We start from the raw sequence: 9,317 nt of genomic DNA, 5'->3' as shown, positions 1-9,317 counted from the left end.
GGCGAACCGTGACAGCAAAAAAAGGAAAGTTGAAGAAAAAGTGAGATTTTTTCAAGAAAAGTGGTCATCCCTTTATTTTTTCGTCGAACACAAGGCTAAAGCAGTTTGTCTAATTTGCAATGAGAGCGTAGCCACGATGAAAGAATATAATATTAAGAGACATTACGATACCAAGCATAGTGCGAAGTATTCTGGATTGGAGGGACATTTTCGAAGTAAAAAAGTCAGTGAACTGAAATCGAAGCTGAACTGTCAGCAACCATTATTCTTTGGAAGAAATGAAGTCTGAAAATTGTGTTCGTGTTAGTTATATAATATCAGAAAAAATTGCGAAACGTGGGAAGCCCTTCGTTGATGGAGAATTCGTTAAAGAATGTCTTCAGTCTGCAGTTGATGTGCTCTGCCCATCACAGGCTCAAGCTGTTTCGAACGTCAGTTTGTCTGGTGTGACAGTAGCAAGACGCGTGGAGGATCTGTCAGCAGATGTATTCAAGACCTTCTAATCCAAATGTGAGGAATTTTTGTTTCACTCAGTAGCTATGGATGAATCGACGGATGCAACAGATACCGCACAAGCAGCCATTTTCATTCGTGGTATTGACAAAAACTTCAAAATTGTTGAGGAGCTAGCTAGTATCGTTGCACTTAAGGATACCATACGAAGTTTCGACTTACATTCAACTTTGGCAAAAACATTGGCCAAATGTGAGTTGGACTTAGGCAACATATCTGCCATAACTACAGATGGTGCTCATTTTATGACCGGTCAGAAGACAGGGGTGATCACATTGATCGAATCAGATGCCGAAAAATGTAGGAATACGAAGATGATGGCTTTCCACTGCATCATACACCAGGAAAACTTGTGCAAAAAGTTTTTCTCCAACTTTGAGCATGTAATGTCTGTTGTATTGAAAGCGGTTAACTTCATTCGATCTAAAGGACTTAACCATAGACGGTTTCAAAAATTCTTAGAGGATTTGAAAGCTGAGCCTGGCGACGTTATTTATTACAAAAGTACGCTGGTTGATCCGGGAAAAGATGCTTCAGCGCCTGTTTTCCTTGAAGGAGGAAGTTGATGAATTCATGAAATCCAAAGGAAAACTTATTGGGGAGTTTCAAGATAAAAAGTGGGTGAGAGATTTCTTGTCGATATCACTGGTCATCTGAATGATCTAAACTACCGCTTATTGGGAAAAGATCTACTTGTCCATAACCTTTATGATAATGTGAAAGCGTTCGAAACTAAATTAGTCCTTTGGGAAAGTCAATTGCAAAACAAAAACTGCATACATTTTCCTAAATTGTTGGAGTTGGTAAATAGATCTACAACTTGGAAACCGGACGATTATGTACAGTGCATTTCAAATCTGAGAATGGAATTCAGAAGTAGATTTTTCGACTTTCGCGAGAACGAAATTTCTATGAAAATGTTTTCCTCACCATTCTCGGTCGATATCGAAAGTGTTCCACCAGAGCTACAATTAGAATTTGCAATGTGACTCTGCAGTTAAATGCAAGTTTTTTGAAATTCCTTCATTAATTGATTTTTATTCTAAGTATGTGTCCGACGAAAAGTATCCAGGAATACGCAAACATGCATTGTTCATGTCTTCTATATTTGGCAGCACTTACATATGTGAACAGTTGTTTAGTCGAATGAAGAATACAAAAACTAGAACACGTCTCACTGATCGGCATTTTGAAGGATACTTTACGAATAGCAACAACACAAATTTTACCTAACATTGAAGCTTTAGTCAAGCAAAAACAATGTCAAGTTTCGCATTAATTTAGGAATTACATCCACTCGCACTCGTAATGTAAGTAACCAAAGACTCTTTTATTTATTTCTTACGTAATTAATTCAACATATACATGTATAAACAAAAATCATCCATTTTCATTCTGTTTTTCATAAAATATAAAAAATACCTAAAAATAATTGGTCTTACGCCAATTCAATTTAATTTTTAAAACGAAAATGCTATACAATGGAATCATAAAATACGTAGTACGCGTCGCATTTTAATTTGTCGTATCTGAGCGTAAGTAGGATCAACCTTTGGAGGGGGGGGGGGGGGATGGGATACACTGAGATTGATTTGAGGCACAAGAAATCTCTGAGAAAAATTTAGATTTACCAACTACCGAAAGCATTTTCAAGTATAACAAATGTATTGATATAGCAAAAAAAGCATTTTTTGACACTATAATTTGAGATGTTTTTTTTTAAATCATGCAAAATTAATATTTGTTAAAATTAATTGAATTGCATGTTACAATTTTTTTTTAAATATTTTTAAATATATTTAGTTTGTGATCGTCTTTGATCACCGTATCAGAGGGGTGGGGTACTACCCCCTACGCCGTTAATGAGTGGCCCGCGGAACGCAACAAATACTTTATGTGGCCCTCAAGCGTAAAACGTTGAAGACCCCTAGTTTAAACGTAATAATTTAGAAAATTTCCCTGTGCAAGTTACATGTGCGTGCATGACGCACTTTTTTCTCAGCCATTTGAGGAAAATAAAAAGGATCCGGATGAATTTAAAATACATATAGCTTACAAAAATTAGTGATAAAACACAAACGCACGCTAAATAAACACAAATATAATCAGGGACGCCGAAACATATCTGCTCGTGTTGCTAAAGCAATACCAATCATTTGAATGGTACTGCTCAGCAATACCAATCACAATTTGAACATAGCTCAAATATTGCACTGAAAGCGCTTTTTTTTAAATTAAAATTTTTGAAGACATATCTGTGGGACCCTTTCCTTATAAGGCCCCTTTCACACCGATCCTCACAAGTAGTCGATGGGAGAAAATATCTTAAAATATTTTCAAAAAATTTTGAAAAAAAATCTGTCTTTTCGGAAAAATATGAAAGAAAATTCCAAAAACACATCCAATGTTCGAAAAATCCAATCCAAAAACATCCAATGTTCGAAAAATCCAATCCAAAACATTCGATGTTCCAAAAAAAAAAAAAAAAATTCAGCAAATATCAAAGAATTTGCAAGTATAAAAAAAGGGAGGGGTTGGGACTTTCAAAATGTCTGTGCTTAGAAATATTCACATCAAAATTCTGTCTTAGGCGGGGATTACACTATAAAAGTTTTGTAAAAGCTCTTTGATAAAACGTGAAAAATTCAACCATTAAGATCACCGGTTGCATTTGCTTGAATGCAACCGATGCGCCTATTGGTTGAATTTTTCAACTTTTATAAAAGATCTTTTACAAAACTTTATAGTATAATCCCGGCCTCAAGTACGGATTACACTATAAAAATTTTATAATAATTCTTTTAAAAAAGCAACTAATAAATTTATCGGTTGCACTTGCAATTTATTAGTTGCTTTTTTCAAGTTTTATAAAATAACTTTCATAAACCTTTTAGAGTGAAATCCCATCCTTAGATTAGTCTCACTTCTGAAATATAAAATTTCATTTTTTTAAGTTTACAGACTAAATATTGAGTAAAATATACTTGTAGGTATCGAGGGAAAAACCAAAAATATTCACGCGCTAGGGTCTTCAAACGTCTTAATCCGGCCCTGAGTGAACACCGTACGTGGATAACGTTGTTTAATAAAAGTATTTTTTTTAAAGTTTAAAAAAATTAACAGATTAAAAATTTAAAAAAATAACAAATATTTAAAATAATATTTCAGATATTTATATTTTTAAATAATTTTAAAAATTTAAAAAGAAAAAAATTAAAATTTTTAAATTAAATTTAAAAGTTATTAAAGTATGTAGTCAATTAAATATTCGTAATGAACAGAACGGCTTATAATTTTGGTCCCGTCAGTGGCCGTTGTTGACAGGTTTTATTGTATAAAATTGTGAAATATGGACAAAAGGCAGTTAAAGTTGCTATATCTCCATCTCAGAAGGAAACGAAGGGATACACGTATGTAGGTACATTATATTAATGAGCAAAGACCATCATATGGTGTTTTTAAGGGTATTTATGGCAAATAATTAAAAAAATTCCGTGAAAAATCACCTTCAAAAAGTAGCCAAAGATGCGGACGAATTCGCTCCGCATCCGCATCGTCTGAATAGCTCCGAATAAACCTATTGTCAAAACTTCTATGTGCGGATGCGGAGCCCGCACTAAGGGCCCTTTCACACGGAGCGGACGCGGATGCGGGTCCGGAAGAAGTTTTAACAATTGGAATATACTGCGCCTTTCAGACGAGCCGAAAAATCTCCGCACCTAGGAAATGTTCATGCGGGTCCGGACGTCGTCCGCATGTGTCAAAACCTAAGTGCGGGCTCCGCATCCGCACATAGAAGTTTTGACAATAGGTTTATTCGGAGCTATTCAGACGATGCGGAGCGAATTTGTCCGCATCTTTGGCTACTTTTTGAAGGTGATTTTTCACGGAATTTTTTTAATTATTTGCCATAAATACCCTTAAAAACACCATATGATGGTCTTTGCTCATTAATATAATGTACCTACATACGTGTATCCCTTCGTTTCCTTCTGAGATGGAGATATAGCAACTTTAACTGCCTTTTGTCCATATTTCACAATTTTATACAATAAAACCTGTCAACAACGGCCACTGACGGGACCAAAATTATAAGCCGATCTGTTCATTACGAATATTTAATTGACTACATACTTTAATAACTTTTAAATTTAATTTAAAAATTTTAATTTTTTTCTTTTTAAATTTTTAAAATTATTTAAAAATATAAATATCTGAAATATTATTTTAAATATTTGTTATTTTTTTAAATTTTTAATCTGTTAATTTTTTTAAACTTTAAAAAAAATACTTTTATTAAACAACGTTATCCACGCACGGTGTTCACTCAGGGCCGGATTAAGACGTTTGAAGACCCTAGCGCTTGAATATTTTTGGTGGTTCCCTGGATACCTACAAGTATATTTTACTCAATATTTAGTCTATAAACTTAAAAAAATGAAATTTTATATTTCAGAAGTGAAACTAATCTAAGGATGGGATTTCACTCTAAAAGGTTTATGAAAGTTATTTTATAAAACTTGAAAAAAGCAACTAATAAATTGCAAGTGCAACCGATAAATTTATTAGTTGCTTTTTTAAAAGAATTATTATAAAATTTTTATAGTGTAATCCGTACTTGAGGCCGGGATTATACTATAAAGTTTTGTAAAAGATCTTTTATAAAAGTTGAAAAATTCAACCAATAGGCGCATCGGTTGCATTCAAGCAAATGCAACCGGTGATCTTAATGGTTGAATTTTTCACGTTTTATCAAAGAGCTTTTACAAAGCTTTTACAGTGTAATCCCGGCCTAAGACAGAATTGTGATGTGAATATTTCTAAGCACAGACATTTTGAAAGTCCCAACCCCTCCCTTTTTTTATACTTGCAAATTCTTTGATATTTGCTGAATTTTTTTTTTTTTTTTTGGAACATCGAATGTTTTGGATTGGATTTTTCGAACATTGGATGTTTTTGGATTGGATTTTTCGAACATTGGATGTGTTTTTGGAATTTTCTTTCATATTTTTCCGAAAAGACAGATTTTTTTTCAAAATTTTTTGAAAATATTTTAAGATATTTTCTCCCATCGACTACTTGTGAGGATCGGAATGGAGGCATCTTTAGGCTCAATGATAAAAACCACCAAAGAATGCCTCTAGGCTGCCTATGAGCACTGAATCAGGGGTGAAGGAGAAAAATAATTACAAAAATTGCGAAAAAACAGTTTTTATGCACGAATTTCGAACTAAAGATGCGGGCGATTCGTCCGCATCTTCAGTGCTCGTTTGAAAGGGTATGCGGACCCGCGTCCGCATCCGTTCCGTGTGAAAGGGGCCTTAGGTTTTGACACATGCGGACGACGTCCGGACCCGCATGAACATTTCCTAGGTGCGGAGATTTTTCGGCTCGTCTAAAAGGCGCAGTATATTCCAATTGTTAAAACTTCTTCCGGACCCGCATCCGCTCCGTGTGAAAGGGCCCTTAGGAGTTGCATTGCTGTACCTCTTTTTGTTTACAAGTCATTTCAGGTCCAAGGGACTTTCCCCATACACCCTATATGTCCATTAAGCAAGATAATAAAATTAGCATCATAGAATCTCAATACCACAACGGTAGTCACAGCAATAGACTTTAGACGACAGTACATTTCATCGCTGATTTCAGACGGATCTCAACCCTTTGAGTAACAATATTGATGAACTAGATTCTATCCCACGTAAGTTTGCTTTTATTTAAATGATATTTTTTTTTTTGCTTTCTTTTGTGTAATTAACTGTAGAAAAACCATCCGTCGTTTAAACTGGGAATGTGTGTGTTGCCAATAACTTTCAAGTTCAACTCTTAAATTCCGTAAAATTACTATGCAGATTGCGACGCCCGATTTCCGTATGGTCAAGTTCGGCATTTGACCCCACAAGGGTAGGGCCAACATGGGAACAGCTCTGGGGCCTGCAACAATTATCATAATTTTTTTGGGTTTTTTTTTTTCAAGCTGTAAATTCACTACATAAGGGCCCGTGAAAAGTTTTGCTTGGGGGGCAGATGCGGATAAAAGTCAGTTGAGGCCCCGGACGCAAAAGTAAATACTGGACCCTCGTAACCGGTCAATTTGTCGCGGTACAAATTCGTCGCATTGCTAATTCGTCGCGGTACAAGTTTTTCGCAGTGTCAATTCGTCGCGGTACAAATTTGTCGCAGATCCAATTCGTCGCGATACAAATTCGTCGCAGCTCCAATTCGTAGCTGTACAAGTTTGCCGCCGTGTCAATTCGTCGTGACGTCAATTTATATATTACAGCGCAGAATCAATTCGTCGAATCGTCGATTCTTCACTGTACATGTTCCACGCGAGCTTGTATGTATGTCTTACACGTGAAATAAAAACATGAACAAAAGTGTACACGCAGTTAACTGAAAATAATTAATTTTTGTCAATGCAGAAAGGTCATCGAAATTAAAATTACAATATCAATTACATTTAAAAATTTAACTGCATATAAAAGTTTAATTATATTTGAAAATTCAGTTATAAAAATTTGAAATGTTAAATAATTGATTTTTTCTGTGATAAAATTTTAATATCATGTGGAAAAATTTCGGTTTGTATGATATTCCCCAAATTACAGTGAGCCTATCTTTAACAGTAAATTTCTATCTGCCCCATTACAGTATCTCCATAAGAACCTGAAATATTTAATTAATTAATAATTCGATTAAATTAATATTTAATTTCACCGTATAAGCCGCACTTACAACCGCACAAACAAACCAGCCAAAGATATGCGACTGATTATAAATATAAGATTAATGGTTATATTATATCTATGCGACTGACCCATAGTCATCTTTCTTATTGGTGATTACATTGCCTTTGTCGGTGCTCATCCTGTGGGCATTATGAAAACTTTATCGAATCGCCATTCATAAGCACTGTACATTTCCACCCTTGATCTGCGCCCAACTCCCTTCGCTGTGAGAAATAGAAATCCCAACAAAAGCGGGAAGTGCGGCTTATACGGTGAAAATTAAATATTAATTTAATTGAATTATTAATTAATTAAATATTTCGGGTTCTTATGGAGATACTGTAATGGCAAATGTTGGTGACTCTCGAAGGGGGGGGGGGAACTCTCGAGCCCATGGGGCAGATAGAAATGTACCGTTAAAGAAAGGCACACTGTAATTTGGGGAATATCATGCAAACCGAATTTTTTCCACACGATATTGAAATTTTATCACAGCAAAAATCAATTATTTAACATTTCAAATTTTTATAACCAAATTTTAAAATATAATTAAACTTTTATATGCAGTTAAATTTTTAAATGTAATTGATATTGTAATTTTAATTTCGAGTGTCATATACATGAAGTTACATACAATGGGCTAATTAAAAGTCTGATTTCATTCTTTTTTACTCGAGAGTTGTTACTTTGGAGTTGAAAAAAAAAAATCAAAAATCGATTGACATTTGCAGTGGTGTCAGAGACAGAGATGCTGTTGATGCCCAGGGTACTTTATGGAATGGGTATGAGCACCCAGAGAAATGATTCAGAAATCAAAATTTCCTACTTCAAGATCAAGACAAGAACCCACAAGTTCCAAACACTTCCGGCATCCTTGGCCAGTCATAGGTGCCGACATGAAAGAAACATTGAGGAGGGGGGGGGGGCTAAAAATCGCCATTCATTCCGTTTATAAGGGACTCAAACCCGTACTCAGGAGGCGAAATGGTGCATTGAATTGTATATTCATGAGTTGTTGGGGGGGGGGGGGCTCAAATGGCATCAGTCCCCAGTTCTGGTGCCTATGGTCGGAGTGCTAGAATATTATTTCGGTGTGATAATACAAAGTAATTTGAAATGTACACTGCATAGCAAAAAAATAATTTGAAAATAATACTTTTCGCAGCTGTTACACATAAAACTTAGATACATTGTCATAAAAAATTCCTTAAAGATATATTCTCTGCATGGATACATAAAAAGCGGGAAACGCGGCCTATACGATGGAAACTAAATTTTCAAAATTTATTTGATCCCAATTTATTATTTGGGTGAGCTCCCAACGCCCCTCACTACGAGAAATGGAAATCCCGACAAAAGTGGGAAATGCGGCTTATACGGTGGAAATTAAAATTTAAAAATTTATTTTATCTCAATTTTTTATTTGGGTGAGCTCTTCATCATCCCTCACTGCGAGAAATGGAAATCCCGACAGAAATGCGGCTTATATGGTAAAAATTAAATTTTAAAAATTTAATGACTTCATTGAATACTTTCCTTCATTTTTTAAAAATTAAAACAGATGGGAAGGGGGGACATTTCCAATAAATGAGAAAAAAAATTAGTTCCAATTTTTATGCCTAAAGCAACTACCCTATTTATAAGATCCCAACAAACACATGAATTTTAAAGAAATTCAAATCTGTCGCGATGAAATTTTTACCGCGATGAAATGAGCCTGCGACAATTTTGTACTGCGACGAAATGAGCCTGCGACAAATTTGTACCGCGACGAGTTTGTAGCACGCTGCGACGAATTGACCTGGACCCCTTAAATTAGAAAAAGTGTAACGTTTGGGTTTTACGTGGCCCAGGGTGTGCGTCTGGTGCTCCCGCCCTTAAATCCGCCTCTGCTTGGGGCCGTCAAAAATCCTAGCCAACGCGATGTGAGGGCATAGTCCAGCCAACAAAATTTAAACAACAGATATTCATTGACAAATGGTTGAGGCTGTCAGAGAAATGAGGTAAAGTGATTTCCGCATTGAAAATGAGAGCTGCTCTTATGAATGTGCGGCAGGAGCGGTCGCACTGGGC

The 9,317-nt window shown here is 35.4% G+C and overlaps 1 protein-coding gene across 1 annotated transcript in view; it reads left to right on the top strand.

Annotated features, from left to right (window-relative positions):
- Positions 1–539: 539 nt before the first annotated feature.
- Positions 540–9,317, top strand: part of LOC149074201 (uncharacterized) — a 124,175-nt gene continuing 115,397 nt past the window's right edge. The window contains exon 1 of the mRNA XM_089247352.1: positions 540–765. Coding sequence (XP_089103478.1) covers positions 540–765 — 226 coding nt within the window. The remainder of the gene's footprint in view (positions 766–9,317) is intronic.

The sequence above is a fragment of the Pholcus phalangioides genome, unplaced genomic scaffold (assembly GCF_987345545.1).
Source record: "Pholcus phalangioides strain wild (caught in Gottingen) unplaced genomic scaffold, Ppha-v1.0 ptg000017l_1, whole genome shotgun sequence".
Classification (NCBI taxonomy): domain Eukaryota; kingdom Metazoa; phylum Arthropoda; class Arachnida; order Araneae; family Pholcidae; genus Pholcus; species Pholcus phalangioides.
The sequence above is the reverse complement of the archived record's forward strand: the minus strand, read 5'-3'. Positions and strand labels throughout refer to the sequence as shown.